Below are 16,022 nucleotides of genomic sequence, written 5' to 3' on the forward strand. Positions count from 1 at the left end.
GGTTTGCCAAGCAGTGCAACGCCGCCGGGAAGGCTGCTTTGATTTAATACCATGTTAGAGATAGCATTCAACCGCCTCGCATAACATTCGCTCAGCTCCACCTCCATGCCATACCAGCGCAATGCTACTTTAATTTCTCCATTCAAGGGCCATAATACTTATTATTTCAGCACTCCATATGAAGGACGGGAACCCACGGCGAGCATTCATCCGTTCAACCCTCCAGCAACAGTCGGCTATGATGCCAGTGGCAACACGTCATCATGCATGAAGGAACTCCGTTACCAAGCATGCACTTAATGCTCCTAATTAAACCACTCTTCAACATGCTGCTACAGCTGCCTGCATTCGCTGTCGCCAATCTTGTCCCCCTATTCCAGTGGCACCAGTCGGATGCGGCCACCACTACTGCTGCGGACCGCGCACTGGCCACACACCGATAGCGTCTCGAGGAGCGGCCAGTGGGTCAGTAGAGAGTCAAGGCAGCGCCCAGGGCTGGCGCATGGCCACGAAAGTGGCGTGGAATCCAGTGCAAAAAGTGGTAACGGCACTGCCAGTTGGGCAAATAGGAGACCGCCATTCCAAGGGCGTGCAGCATAGGATCCATTGCCGAGGAGAGACAAGGGCGGCAGTCGGACATCAGCGCACAGCCGAGCAGCCTCGTGTGGCTCGTCCAGGAGGTAAGATATTATGTCCTGCTTGGCACCTGGAACCTTGCGCACAGCAAAGCACGTGGGCTGCTGCGTCTCCGCAATGCGCAAGTCCTGTGGGACAATACACGGCGTGGGTCAGCAGTAAGGAAGGACTCCCCTCTTTAGGGACATGTCGGGACATGTAGGCTGACGTGATGCCCAGCCAGAAATCCCTAACCTCACAGTTTTTGAAATTAGGGATTACGAATACTGGGACAAAAGGAAGAACTGTTCAGCAAACTTCCGTCCCGTCAGACTTATAAATTACTCCCTCTTCAGCCCTCCAGAGCTCCGGCCCACCTTTATTTTGTTCAGCGCCTTTAGGTGGCGCAGGCACCCCCTCAGTCGGTCCCTCCGCAGTGCATTTCGGCCCGAGGCCCCCAGCTCCAAACAGAGGTGTAGAGACTCCAGGGAGGGAGCCAAGCGAGCCAAAACGGCAAAGTCACCTTCAGCCTGCAGCCCGGGAAGGGGGGAAACACGGGGTATTTGATGTGGTGAGGGTTTCAGCGGTTGCGCTGGGGCCGGCGGGCTCAGTCGAAACGAGTTGCAACTGGGTCTCCAGCAACAGCAACCGGCGACGCACACCGCAGTTGCCGGAGGGCGTCAGTGCAGCTACGCAAGTAAGAGCCAAACTTGGAGATCTCTAAGCCCCCAAACCGCAATACATTAATGTCTTTTTACCTTACCGCCTACGGATGGATCAGGCAAAGGTGACACAATCCTTTCTATCGGATTGGGATACGACCGCTGAAGACAAACACGCGAAACAACAATGCCTTCTGTTGTCTCTCCATCTGGTCTGGGTCACACTCTTGCGCGTTCTGGACGCACGCACAAGCAGGGGCTGAGGTGTATCTCACGTTGAGAAAGGAACCTTGGGAAGTCGTGTAGCCAGGCGCGCAGGTGATGTGCAGGGCGCGAAGGCGCCGGTGGGGGGCCCATGCCCCGCCACTATCGTCTCCGTACGTGTCGTCCATGCCGCCGTACACCTCACATGCCGCGCGGAAGACAGGCCCGTTTAGGGAACACAGCGGGATGGTCAACTCCTCAAGGTGCGGAGGAAACGACCAGCGGCACCTGCACGCTCTATCCATGGTGCAAACACACGTCTCAGCCGATCCGTCTCCCATGTCACCTAGCTCAATGGTCTGGTATTGAACTGCAATTTGGGTATTGGATTCTCGGCCTAGATGAAGTTGAGCTCCGCCCTTGCCAAAGTCCTGGACGGCGCCCTCCCTGGTGCGGCTGGCCTCCTCGTTGCCAGAGACCGGCATACGCAAACGGCCACCAAAACCCGCTCCGCCAGCATAATCGACGTCGGCGTCGTCATCGTCGCTATCGGAAAGGTCCCCGCCCACCCATCCTCCATGAGAGACGGAAATGGCCATAGGCAAGTGGAGGCTGCGCAGTCGCGGCAGGGCAGCCAGGAGCTGCTGGTGCACGGGTACAGCCACCATTGCTTCCAGCAGCTTGGGTCGTTGCGTTCGAATTTGGGAATGCGTGGCCTCGGGGCAGGCAGGGGCCAATGTCGCGCTGCATTCCATTGCACCGACCAACGAAAGCTCCTCAAGACCCGTCAGCGCCGACAGGGCTGCCACGTCGGATGTTGAGAATGCGGCATTGCACAGGGACAGCCGCCGCAGGGAGGGCAGGGAGCGCGCGAACTGCACCATGGCCGCGCCACGTGTCCGGATGGAGTCGGCCAGGGAGCCGACCATGGGCTGGCGCTCTAGGGATTGTGGAAATGAGCGCAACAAGTTTGTGGCGCCGTCGCTGGTGGCTCTTTGGATAGACACATCTTGCAGCTGCAGCTCTACCAAACCGCACGAGGTGAGGTAGGCTAATGTTGTCGCGGACGGAGGCGGCAGGGGGCTGGACAGATTCAGCACCGCCAACGACGTCAGAGGATGACGCAGCTTAGCAAGGGTGTCCAGCGTTCTGGCAAACAGCACGGCGTCGTCATCATTATCTTCAGCCACAACGTCGCGACAACCGTGGGTAGGCTGTATTTTACTATCGAAAAGGTCCAGCACGATGCGTGTAGTATTCGGAAAAGTCGCGAAGGATCGGCCAAGGGCCTCATGGTTCCTGCAAAAGGTCTTTCATTGCCTTAGATCCACTGGCAAGGCGGCCCCGGCGTTGAGGTCACGTAAGACGTTCACACGTACGCACCTCAAAACCCCTCTTGGCAGCTTCAGGTCTTTAATTGATTTAGATATGGTGACATAGAAAGCCTTGCAGACGAACCGGAGCTCTCCCTTTTGCTCCGTCGCCAGGAGAATCCGCTGCAGGGGCCCGCCCAAGTCATGCCCAAATGAAGTAATTGTGTAAAAGATGGAGTGGCAGTTTATACTGAATATAGATATAAGCGCACGCCAGTTCCAGATGTCAGAGCCTCGGTGAAGCGCAACCAGACCTGTGCACATTGAAAGCTTCCCCTGAATTTTTCTTTCTCACCTCCAAGACCGTCTCAGGAAGCAAGAGCAAAGCTGCTTCCGTGTTCAGCGAAGTCAGAGGTGCCCAAGTATCACGTCTACCAACATTGGATTCCTGCCCTAACATGGCTGGTAGAACCGTTACGTCAACAGCGGCTTTCTGCAACTGCAACGTGATGCCACAAAAGCATGTAACAGAGGTAACCAGAAATTCCACCCGCAAAGATCAAGCTGCGGCGTTACCGTTGACAGCTCGTACTTTTAGGGCTCTCCAGGGTCCAGGCCTGGAATCACGAAAGAAGCATGTGCTTTTGAAATACCAATCGAAATTGTTGTTCTTTTAGCTGACATATGTAAACAAACAGCTTAACGCAATTAAGTTCTTCAAAACACGCCGCGCAAGCTTGACATTTTAACATAAAGTTCGTAGATATATAGTTGTACCTTGGGTGGAATAAGAGCCATTCCAGGGCGATCGCGCATCGCCCAATGCAAAGATGAGAACGTCAGCTCAGCCATTATTTATTTAACCCTCCGAACGCATTTTCACGGGGTATGCGGGTTACGGATGAACGCAGGCAAACCTCTAGATTCAATTTGGGTCGTCAGGTGGAGTCATACGGACAAACCGTAAGGTTTTGGATGCTCAGGACACGTACCGAACTACCCACGTGACTCAAAGATCAACAGTTGATATTTTTACTGGGATATGCCATAACATCTGGCTTTTGACCACCGTGGGCATAGAAGTTACTAGAAAAACTAAACCCAACAATCATTTTGGGCTCCAAGCCATCTGTCCAAGACCTCATTAGCGGTTAACCCTCCAGCTGGAGCCTGCAGGCCCAAGGCGCGAGATTCCCTGGCTGCAGTTTGGCGTCCGCCAACCTCTCCAACCGCTGAAGGCCCAAAACGCGTTCCGGCAATCGCCAATCGGTCCCTGAAGCCGGTATACGAAAAATGTCCATCACCTGTGGCTGGTTACTCGAATGATGCATGGCCATACAAGTGATGCGTTGTCCCGCAGGCGCGTGCATTCGCGCCTATTCTTGCCAGATTCGCACGTAGCTGATGTTCAAACTCCAGGTTGCATGATTCCGCTCCATAATTCGGCCTGCCAAACGATGCTATTGACCGTATTGACCTATCTCCTAATTTAAGCCGAACCATCCTTCTCTAGGAGCGATCCCAGCTCCTGGCTGCTAATGAAACAAACAGACAACAGGGAAGGGCGAAAAACATCAGGAACTACCTTTTCATTGCACATGGCAACACGGGCAGCGCTCTTGATTCATCTCCGACGACTTGGAAAGCCCCCCGGGCCTAGTCCTTCAGCCCGATCTGGACCGATGGCATCCATGATGCGCAGCTAAATCCCACTGTATGATCGTCTGTCTGTCTGTCTCATGTGCCGCAGGATTGTTCCGTCCGTGCTTCATATGGCTCCATTACGGTCAACCGAGTTTTGTCCCGGCCGGGTAACCCATTGGTAGGGTAGCCTTTCGGTAGGGTGACCCATCGGTAGGGTAAAGGCCCCTTTTTTAAATAACCCCTACCGACCGGTTGGGCCCAGTTACTCATCGGTGACCGGCCGGTCGGATGAATGCCATAGGGTCCGTTTGGCATCACAGGGCGCGGCGTTGCTTAACGTTGATCACCTTGACCAGTCAGAAGGATGCTGCCAGCCCAGCCTAACTTGCCCTTTCAAGTGCACTGTACCGGGGTTCGTGCATCCATGTTGCCGTGGTTATGCAGGTTTTGCTGTAAACCTGGGTGTCACAATGGCCACGCTATCAGCATGCGACTGTTGCCACACGGTTATCCCTCACCCTGGGCTGTTTACCCACATATGAACCACCACTCGGCGGGACCAAAGGACGTGCTCTTTACTTTGCAAGACGCTTTATTCAGCAGTTAATTGCGACATATTAATCTTTCTCTAAGGCCCGGCTTGTCCTTCTTGCGTGAGTTGAATGGACCGAGTCACCGTTTCATGTACCAAAGGCGTAAGCTCTCCATTCGTCGCAAATGAACTTCATTGTCTGACGTAAACACTAGGTGCAACATAGTTGCCGTGGCGCTGCTGACGCTCCTGCTGCCGATGATGCCATACCGATGGTCTTGCTGTCCTACAGTTCAGCGACATGCTCCAGACATACGTTGCCTGTGCCGGTGTCCCTAATAAGAGGCAAAAACACGACCGGCGAAACCTTTCGCGGCGTTTCAGCGAGAAGTTAATACAGGATTCCTCTAGGCCAGGGGACGCCAGTGTCTGCTGGCGCTGTCCAGCCCTGTCCAGCCAGGGTTTCCTAGGTTCCTTAGGCACCCGTACTGCCACCGAAACCAAATAAACATTTGCAAAGAAGACGAGCAGCTCCTGCTATTACACAGGTCAGCAACAGCTTTGAGGCAAGGAGTTGCGTAGGATAAACAAACAGATGAACACGCGCTTCAGTTGCTCGAGTGTACTCATCCTCGCCCTTTACATCTCCTGGCTCAGTCCCTTCAAAACAGATGCACATACACCACGCAGCCACAAAGAAGAACTGGAGGACATCCACGTCGCTGCCCTGGCCTTTTGCTTTGCAAGTGCTACAGAATGTCCTGTGAGAGAGCCCTTATAAGCTCCTGCCATTTCAATCCAAACAGCACAATAGCGTCACTGTGTCCATCCGTGTATGTAGGTTTGTTGCTCATGTGTCATTCCTTACGCGACTTCGTCGCGCATGGCACGTAATGGTAGGCAACATCAAAGAGCACCAAGAGCACGAAAAGGCGTGGCGAGGCGCAGACATCCGCGTAGCTGAGGGGACGAAGATGCGCCACTATTTTACCTGGCTGTCCCGGGGCGACGGCGCAGAACAGCGGATGGCGACAAAACCAAATCCTGTCATGCTACCGATGTGATGTAATAAAGCCAACAAGGATTTCGACCATGGCCAGGACCGTGATAAGATCAGGAGACCGTACACTACGCCGAACGAACACTAGGAGAGCTTTGGGGGACAGATTCAACCTCGTACTACTTTTGGACTTACAAGAGCAACTTACAGAGGAACGCAACGTCCCCCTACACATGTCTAGTAAAGAGGGACGCGCCGTAGCCCTTGCATTCCGGCACGCATGAACCAACTGGGGGCAGGTTCTAGCGTTTGCGCGGCACAGCACGCGAAGGAGTCACGATTAGAATAATCTCCTTGCATCCCCTGGCCGTCCACCGACCCTGGAAGGGCCTTCCACCGTTAACGTCTTCGGGGGTCGAATGTGGCGGCTGGCCGCACAAGGATTCAAAGGCAAGGACTGGTCGGACGGCCCCGGCGACACGGTCACCCTAGCAATCACCACAACAATGACATTGCCAAACAACTATACATCGTATTGATACCTAATTGTTCTCTACGACTATAATTGCATTGCAGAACGGTGTCCTTTACTCGTGTACTTCGATTTGAAAGCTGTTCGCGGTACGCGCATGTACGAGGTACTTCCCAAGGCCCAGGCAACCGCCGGGTCCCGGACAGCCCTTCTTCGAGTGTGAGCAACCAAACCAAAACAAGACCAGCGAAATGCCTACATAACATCTTTCATCTAACGCAATTCATTTGCGATTGCCATGTAATCGTGTGGTACGTCGTCCTTCCATGACACCACCACACAACGCAGTACCGCACGCAACCAGCAACATCTGCGCTTCAGAAGCGCCAACAGGATCCCGCAAAAAGACATCATTATTGTTGCAGACAATGAGATCCCTAAACAACAAGCTGCATCAAAAAAACTAAGCAATTAGCAAGAGACAGCTGCCACGCTACCAACAAACATCTCTTAACAAACTTAAAAGGACTATCAACGCGATGGATGAAAAAATAAACCCAAAGTCCGCAGCAAAAAACGGCAACAACAACGTCGCACCAGCCTACCCTATCGCTTACTACCTAGTAAGAAAGCAATTGTACGGAAAGGTAAAAATGTTGCAGAAATATCCAGTCCGGCGTCAGGCCAGTTGCTACAGGTCCTTGGTGCTGCGAAACCACCACACAAAAGCCCCCGACTGTGATTGCCGGGATCACCTTCCAACCGCAGCGCGATGGTCAAGGGACCTTCGGTACTGCCGTAAAAATGCACAACCTACAACTTTGCATGAACAACCAATCTTTCCATAATCACTAGTCGGTTCAGTGAAACCACAGACTCCTTGTCGCAGGCTACACCTGAAGGATACCTCTCCGGTCCTTGTACCGCCAGTCAACTACTACCTACCAACTAACATCAACTACTGCGGCATTCACGAGCCTCTAAACCATGATAACCTTCCATCGCAGCATCCCGCATCGCATGTATGTATGTATATATGTATGGAGGTATGTCCACATACTAAACAAGCACCGCTGCTAGCTGCTGTCAGTTTTCCTCAAAAGAAATCGCCCTTCGTCTTATCACCGTCCTTCCACCATCTTATTTGGGAGGCCAGGCACGTCGCGCTGAGGCGCTTCGCCCTGAAGCGGACGAGGGAGAATGAAGATGACCTCCCGCGTACCCGCATCAATACCAATACAACGTCCATGGCCCCCCCGGCTTTTACGGACACACCCGCACTTGTGAGCAGAACTTGTAACTTGTAACGATTTGCCCTCGTCGCCGTACCGACTCTCAAGGATTCAGCCATGCAACCAGCAAGGCTCCCGACGTGCTTCACCCCAGCAAGGGCACCCGGGCCCATCGTGGTGTGCCTGCGCGCTCGTGTGCGAACGAGGAGGGGCAGCAGCCGCAGCTGCGGCAGCCGAGTGCACATCCCCCCGTGACCTGGGTCATCGAACCGCACCGCGCCGCACCTCCGCGACCACCTCTCTTTCCATTAACCCAAGCCGCGACGTGTATTCACTCCGTCCGTTAAACTGCGTCTTAATTGTACTTTGTCGAGATGCTCCTTGGAACGTATTTCCCCTCTCGCCAGGGCTTTCCCTCCCCAAAAACCCGCACATCCACACACGCATATCCACACACGCATATCCACACACGCATATCCACATACAGACGCACATACAGCCAGAGGTGCGGATGTAACTCTAGCGCCTATTCCAAGGGCGGCGGGGCCCATCCGTCCAGTGGGCAAAACCAAACCCGCATCGTATCAGAGAACCGGAACGGAAGCGCAACAGGACGAGGGACCAGAGAAATGGCACCCGCCGGGGCCCAAACACGAAAACAAACACGTCACACACGCGCCCACCTGCGCAAACATGCACGAATTAGTACAACCCAGCGACGGAGCACCTGGGTTAATATCGACCGACCAAAACAAGCTGTTCTAGCGACCAGTAGTACGAGCCTCAGGAGCTAGCCCTGCCTAGGCAGCAGGCAAACGATAACCATCCGTCCGGTCACCGGCAGATGTTTAGTCTGCCAGCCGATATCAACCCGTCCAGCCGTGGCGGAAAAGAACAGGAACGGCCAAGCGAACCACGCCAGACCAACCGTGTTCCAACGGAGTTCTTAAACCAACCAACCAACCAACTGATGAACGTTCAAACTCGCCCATCGATTTCCATTAGTAAAATCTTAGCGTCTAAACTGAGGACACCTGCGCCCACACAGGCACACAAACCTACGGTATATACACAACTACGCAAATGCGCACCACCACGCGCCAGGTCGTCGTTGTGTTGTTCGTGTGTTTCATATCCACACCCAGATCGACCCACCACGGTACAGACGCACATCGGCGCACCTCGCTGCGTTTTCTAGCGCCTCGCCACTGCTGCGATCACATGCGCTTATGCTGGGGCAAAAGGAGAAACCCATTAACGTCACCACCACTACCACCACTACTGCTGCTGCAGCCCCTGTGTCGCCGTCACGCAAATTAACACCGGTGGTATCCGGTCGACCTGTTCACGCCTACCACCATCATATAGACCGAACGGACCTGTGCATCACTCATCAGATGTCATGTCTGCTGCCGGACAACAACAACAACACCCCCCTGGCGGCCCAAACTGGTGGATGAAGGTTAGATAAATGAATCGCGTATTTTGACGCGTATTGACCAATCGACCGAACGAACGACCGCGGAGCGTGCTTTCCGCACGAACAGCGAACAAACGAACGAATCGATCAGATCTATATGGTTCGGACCGGGACTAATCGAGCCCCGAACAAAACAAAAGCCACCTAGCTAGGGGTGGTTTGGGTTCACCCTACGGCCCTGCGGGGCATCCCGCATCCTAGCGCGCATGCGAGTTTGTATGTATAAATGAGCGTAGATGTATGCGTATGAGTGTATATATACACATATATGTGTATGTGCTGCCGCGAAGGACGATAAATAACCATTGGATACTTAATGCACTTAATGCGCCTTGCCTCGCCTTCTTCGCCCATGCGCAACAGCGTCCACCAGCCAACTTCCAACCGGTACCAACCAACCAACCAACTAATCACCAAACCCTAGCCGTGCGAGGTCCCCCGGACACAGCAGAAGCTCCACATCGAGGCAAGACTCCCAAACGCTTTCCCGCGTCCCAATTACCGGCTGGATTTCAGCCGAAACAAGGGTAAAGAATAACCCTTGCACGCTACACTACTACGCTATAACCTCAGACGTCAAGTCCCCAAAAGTTAAAAAACCGAGCAGCTGCCGCTTCATGGTATCGCGTCGCAGCTGTTGCTGCAGCTGCTGATAACCTGTATGTATGTATACCCAGCTGCTGCTGCTGCTGCTACGCGATGATTACAACTGCCGCAGTTACCACTACTCGCAGCTAGAGCCGTACTCGCAGCTAGAGCCGTTGCCTCAGATGTCGCTACATCCCTCCTTCAACATGCTGTTACAGCTGCCTGCATTCGCTGCCGCCAATCTTGTCCCCCTATTCCGGTGGCACCAGTCGGATGCGGCCACCACTACTGCTGCGGACCGCGCACTGGCCACACACCGATAGCGTCTCGAGGAGCGGCCAGTGGGTCAGTAGAGAGTCAAGGCCGCGCCCAGGGCTGGCGCATGGCCACGAAAGTGGCGTGGAATCCAGTGCAAAAAGTGGTAACGGCACTGCCAGTTGGGCAAAAAAAAGGAGACCGCCATTCCAAGGGCGACGAAACTGGGGCTTGGATCACAACTGGGGCTGGACCTGGGGCTGGCGCAGCCCCACTGGGATGTTGACCGCGGCACGGAATGCGGAGGCAGTGGTGAAGGAGGCGACTGCCCCGAAGGGGGTGCCAACGGTGGTCAAGGGACCAGGACCACACGAGGTGACATTGAGGACAGGATTTACAGCGAGTGGAAGCCGCGGCATGGCTGGCAGAGGCGACGGAGGAGGAAAGCGGAGTCCGCTGGCCAAGGGACCAAGCGTCGGTCCGATGACCCTTGGGTCGGTAAGGCGCGGCATTCGCGGCAACGGAGCTGTCCCTACCCCCGCTAGAGGCAGCAACGGCGGCGGCGACGTCGTCAGCAAGGGCGTCCGTCGGCGGGTGGTACCGTCGCAGGTGCCAAGTTCGCCAGGATTACCACCCAGCAGACCGTACAAGGGATCCGTGTTTGCTCGGCACTCTCCAACAACATCGCAGCCTCCGGCACCATCAACGGCGGCTCTACCACTCGTCGCACGGACGGGCGATGACTTGCGGGTGGAGAAGCACGTCGGCTGTCGTGACTCGTCAACGCGAAGATCCTGAGGGAGGCGACCGCCCGGGGGGCTTGTTCACTTCCAGATCCAGAATCAGAATCACGTTACCTACAAAAAATGATCTTGTCTATTTTTTCCTAGCTACTTACTAGGGACTCTTGACCGCGGGTGCCGAGGGCGAGGGAAGGGGAGATGAGGGCAGGTTTTGCGACGTATTCAGCCATCAGCGCAACCCGGTATGGTACCCGGGTCCCCTCGGTACTACCCATGAGGTGGCGACTCTCCCCAACTCCCCAATTTTCCGCGGTCTACGGTCTACCCATCCCTCTTGTGGTGGTTCTCGGCAACCACCTCGAGTGGAATAGAGAGGGGAGTCTGTCCCTCCCACCAATCTCTGAGCGAAACGTGTACATCAAAACAGCCACATGCTTGACTTCAAAATGAGGAAGCACAGCGTAGCGCGGATTGTACCTAGTAGTACCTAGTAGTACGGGAAAGAGCGAAAGATGGCTCTGGCCCACCTTCATTTTGTTCAGCGCCCTGAGGTGGCGCAGGCACCCCCTCAGTCGGTCCCTCCGCAGTGCATTTCGGCCCGAGGCCCCCAGCTCCAAACAGAGGTGTAGAGACTCCAGGGAGGGAGCCAAGCGAGCCAAAGCGGCAAAGTCACCTTCAGCCTGCAGCCCGGGAAGGGGGGAAACACGGGGTGTTTGATGTGGTGAGGGTTTCAGCGGGTGCGCTGGGGCCGGCAGGCTCAGTCGAAACGAGTTGCAACTGGGTCTCCAGCAACAGCAACCGGCGACGACCAAGTACATACGGCAGTTGCTGGCAATTCTAGCTCAACGGAATGTCAAGCGCAAGAGCCATCCCCAAACATATCCGAAAAGCCACCAGTGAGCGGCAGCAGCACCAGCAGCATCTGTTACATCTGTGCTTTAGCGCATCCAAAAGCAGCTGGCGACAACTCACATTAAGGAAGGACCCCTCCCACTTTGAGTAGCCAGGCGCGCAGGTGATGTGCAAGGCGCGAAGGCGACGGTGGGGGAGCCTTGCCGCGCCACTATCGTCTCCGTACGTGTCGTCCATGCCGCCGTACACCTCACATGCCGCGCGGAAGACAGGCCCGTTTAGGGAACACAGCGGGATGGTCAACTCCTCAAGGTGCGGCGGAAAGGACCAGCAGCTCTTCATAGACATCTCGGAGTCCGAGAGGCCATCTGGGGCCGCGTTCGGTCCCGCCGTCGCCACCACAGCCGCCGTAGATGCCGTCATCGTATTTGCCAACCCTGGGTGTGGAGATCGGTAAGGTGACGTTGGCACAGGCTCCCGCGGTTCCGGCTGCGCTGCGGTGTCCGGCTGCAGAACGCGTAACACTGCTCCTGAGAGCACCCCGCACACCCCACGCCCCCGGGGGTAATCGCGGTAGTCCAGGTCGCGGTCACCTCCACTAGCGCCCCCGGCGTCGTTCTTGTCGACGAGCGTCGTAAGGCACTGCGAGCTCCCAGCAGTCGGCCGCAGCGCAAAGTTGACGACGGACGGCGACCACTCCAACCCTTGACGTTCTGGAGGATCAGAAATGATGTGGAACGGACCGGGAGTCGGAAGCGGCAGCGGTTCAAAGCCTGGAGAGGCAAAAAAGCCCCCGTCAGCACCGCCACTGCTGCTGTTGCTGCTGCTCGGGACATCTGTGTAGGCTGCGCTGCCGGCGTCGCTCAAGGATTCATTACGATATTCATTTTGAGATGCCTTGACTGCGATGCTGCTGGGGCAGACTGTCCTCAGGGCGCTCAGGGATAGCCAGCACCCGGTGCCTCCATCAAGCATCATCGCCCAGCTGGTTGCGGTTGTCGTCATCCTGCCCTGGTCCATTTCATCATGCGCATCTTCATCGCTGTCCCAGCCGTTAGTTGCCGTACTTTTGCCGTATACATCCGACGGTGCGGCTATGGCCATAGGCAAATGAAGGCTGCGAAGACGCGGCAGGGCGGCCAGGAGTTGCTTGTAGACGGAGGCAGCAACTGCCGCTTCCAGCTGCTTTGTGCGCTGCGCGCTGGCCTGGGATTGGTCGGCCTCGGGGCAGGCAGGGGCCAATGTCGCGCTGCATTCCATTGCACCGACCAACGAAAGCTCCTCAAGACCCGTCAGCGCCGACAGGGCTGCCACGTCAGATGTTGAGAATGCGGCATTGCACAGGGACAGCCGCCGCAGGGAGGGCAGGGAGCGCGCGAACTGCACCATGGCCGCGCCACGTGTCCGGATGGAGTCGGCCAGGGAGCCGACCATGGGCTGGCGCTCTAGGGATTGTGGAAATGAGCGCAACAAGTTTGTGGCGCCGTCGCTGGCGGCTCTCTGGATAGACACATCTTGCAGCTGCAGCTCTACCAAACCGCACGAGGTGAGGTAGGCTAATGTTGTCGCGGACGGAGGCGGCAGGGGGCTGGACAGATTCAGCACCGCCAACGACGTCAGAGGATGACGCAGCTTAGCAAGGGTGTCCAGGGCGGCGGCAAACAGCGCGGCGTCGTCATCGTCGTCATAGGCATGCATAAAATTTCTCCCAGGAAAGAAGTCTATAACTACGCGCCCTGTTTGCTCGCGCAGTAGGGAGCAAAGCCGATTGGTGTCCCTGTAATGCGCAGCGATACTGTCAAATAGGTAACATACTTGTTCCTTGGTATGGAACGCGTAGCAAGACAGCAAATATATTCATGTCGCCCAGACACGGGTCCCAACATGTGCAGGCGAAGTTTGGCTAGCTACATTACCTCAACTCACCGTAAGGCTGCCCGAAAAATCTCTGTCGCCATCCCGAAATTTGCGGCAACTTTCGAAGCGGACAGGGGTATGGGACGAAAATTGCCGCTGTGAACTACAAAACTTGGCTCCAGGACAGTCTGTGGCTTGGAACAGATTTTATGACGTATTTAAATGAATTGCAATTAAAGAAATGACATCCGGCTAAGAACATGAACCGAAGAGCTGCCTCCGGTGGCAACACAACAGCCAGCTGCGTCACTCATGGCGGGAATTTAACGGGCACCTCACCAATCGTTGCTCACATAGAGCAGTGATCTCCAGTGTTAGACCTTACCAAAAGGTTATTTGTAAGAAATAGCATGTATTTAAGGGTGTGCCTGAACCTTTTGTGGCCATCCTGGGTGAAGTACGACACCGATATGTCAGACGGGCCGTGTGCTTACAATCGTGCTATGATAACTCCCGTCTGATGTGTTTACTTAAACGTTTTAGTATGTACCTGTGGATGCCATACATAGCAAAGATAACCAGCTTAACGCCTGTACGATTGGGAAAAAAAGTCGCGCCAAAACGGACGCTCCAACCGCTTTGCGCGTATCCATGGTGTGTTGCGTATATGGATGGACCGAAGTTGCGGCTCCAATATATTTTCAGTTAACAACGTGTTATGCATATGTTTACATGCCTAAGAGTGCCTGACTTATTGTGTTTCAAGAAGGGGAGGGTTCAAAGTTGGCAAGTAGTCACACATTATACGCACGTGGTACTTGTTGCTTGTGACCCGGCTCGCAATTCGAAAAGCTTGCCCGTGCTATTTAAACGGATTCCAGATTAGCATCCCTCCGTTCAACAACTGACAGCCTACCCTGCCGCAACGGTTATCCGGTGCCGGAACTCACAACGCATCAAACCTGGCGAACAACGGATCCGTTTCACAAGACCCGCTTTATCGCTTCTCATATTTCCTTAGCATCATTCAATCTACTTAAGCTGGGATTCCCCAGTGCGCGAAGGCAGGATTATGGCGCGATTCTGGTCTTTGCAAATCTTATAAGACGAACAACTCTGAAGGGGCGCCAAGCACTTTGCCAATTGGCCCAAATGCAATTTGCAGCGCCCGCGCTTTCCGGCACATGCATTGATAAAATCGAAATCATAATAGCAAGAACCTCCTATGTGGACTTGTGTGGGCAACATCTGTTGAGGGTTGATGAACGGAACTGGTGCAACTGCCCGCCCGCCCAGTTTAGTGAACGCCTCGGCAACGCACAGGGAAACGCCTCCGCCAACTGCCCGTCACTCCCTAACATCTCCAGATCCTTCGGAAGGCTCCGCTACGCTTTCTTCACCAGACCATTCCCCTGCCCAGTCCGAATGGGTGCTACGAGCCATTAACGCGCAATTGCAGCCGTTAAAAGCTCCATCAGCTTCGATAGAGACTTCTGCCTGCGAGTCAAGGCCACGGAAGATTTTACCTCTTGGAACGGCCTTTGACTGGCCCCGTACAGATAACGCCGAAGGGCTTGCAGCACCAAGCGGTGGCCACCAAGTAGGGGATCGGGGCGCGTACGCTACGGCTGGTACTGCCGCCGCGCATATGCCTCCGCTTGCATCTCCTCTGCCGCCGCAAGTTCCCCCAGACGCTCCCTGTGTGTAAGCACACGGCTGCTCAACCTGGTCCCCACAGAACCAAGGCGTCGAGTCTGTTTCTATTAAATGTGAAGAGGGGGATGTCTGCAGGCTGGCTGGTGTTGGCTAGCGTCCCGAAGCTCACCTTAATTAGCAGACCACGGGAGTGACGCCTCGGAGAAGCTTCAGGTATACATCGGACTTCTGGCAGATGGATTGCGTATCCGCCATATTTTCATCATCAAAGCACAACGAGTAGGTTGCAGACCTGCTTGAACATTTCTTGTTAAGCCGATTTAGGTCAGAATACGTTAACAATTACATGAAACACTTTCCTAGTTATCCAAGTTTTCTAGATATCCAGATTTGCCAGAACGATTTTTTGGTTCCGCTCAGGTGGGCACTTGGCAGCGGTGGGCGGCCCGCAACTGTTTATATCAGCAGGTTTGGGTCTGCTGCAGAAATGCGGGACATGATGTGATGATCCGCGGAGTTCCCTGGAGGCGTGGATCTAAATTGATATACACACGTATGTGACCACTCATTTTATAAGGGTAATGGACAAGTAAGTAACCAGCCGCCCTCCCCTTCACCGGTTAAGTGAACCCCAAGGTGAAGCTGGGTTAAGTTACAGGACGTCCCTGCCTACTTCGGCTGCTCGCCCCCAGAAACCGTCGTACCTGTTTCCATGACATACCTTACCTGTAGCTATCGTCATTCTGTACGACTGCACGACAATTAAAGCAGTATATTACGACAGAAGCACTAATTGTCATAGAATTTTACTGAAGGAATGGGCCGATTAACATATTGTACGGCGCCGCTGTCCCCCTTGACACACGGCACATTGGAGCGGATCATCAGTGCCTCGTGGCGTATTCCTCCACCATGGG

At 54.7% G+C, this 16,022-nt stretch overlaps 4 protein-coding genes across 4 annotated transcripts; 1 reads left to right on the plus strand and 3 right to left on the minus strand.

The window, feature by feature from the left end:
* Positions 1-371: 371 nt before the first annotated feature.
* Positions 372-3,646, minus strand: VOLCADRAFT_98446 (uncharacterized protein; the record flags this gene model as incomplete). The annotated part of the gene is made up of 6 exons (XM_002957331.1): positions 372-764; positions 993-1,145; positions 1,553-2,630; positions 2,865-2,977; positions 3,150-3,293; positions 3,572-3,646. 6 exons carry the CDS (start codon positions 3,644-3,646, stop codon positions 372-374), a joined length of 1,956 nt encoding a protein of 651 aa, XP_002957377.1.
* Positions 3,647-9,470: 5,824 nt separating this feature from the next.
* VOLCADRAFT_98447 (uncharacterized protein) lies at positions 9,471-10,795 on the plus strand (the record flags this gene model as incomplete). Its single annotated transcript, XM_002957298.1, has 2 exons — positions 9,471-9,541; positions 9,961-10,795. The coding sequence occupies 2 exons, from the start codon at positions 9,471-9,473 to the stop codon at positions 10,793-10,795; spliced, it is 906 nt and encodes a 301-aa protein (XP_002957344.1).
* Positions 10,796-10,894: 99 nt separating this feature from the next.
* Positions 10,895-13,290, minus strand: VOLCADRAFT_98448 (uncharacterized protein; the record flags this gene model as incomplete). The annotated part of the gene is made up of 3 exons (XM_002957332.1): positions 10,895-10,903; positions 11,268-11,420; positions 11,713-13,290. The coding sequence occupies 3 exons, from the start codon at positions 13,288-13,290 to the stop codon at positions 10,895-10,897; spliced, it is 1,740 nt and encodes a 579-aa protein (XP_002957378.1).
* A 1,191-nt stretch (positions 13,291-14,481) lies between these two features.
* Positions 14,482-15,905, minus strand: VOLCADRAFT_98449 (uncharacterized protein; the record flags this gene model as incomplete). The annotated part of the gene is made up of 3 exons (XM_002957333.1): positions 14,482-14,672; positions 14,850-15,022; positions 15,832-15,905. 3 exons carry the CDS (start codon positions 15,903-15,905, stop codon positions 14,482-14,484), a joined length of 438 nt encoding a protein of 145 aa, XP_002957379.1.
* Between the last annotated feature and the right edge of the window lie 117 nt (positions 15,906-16,022).

Source organism: Volvox carteri (genome assembly GCF_000143455.1).
Source record: "Volvox carteri f. nagariensis unplaced genomic scaffold VOLCAscaffold_72, whole genome shotgun sequence".
In the NCBI taxonomy this organism is placed as follows: domain Eukaryota; kingdom Viridiplantae; phylum Chlorophyta; class Chlorophyceae; order Chlamydomonadales; family Volvocaceae; genus Volvox; species Volvox carteri.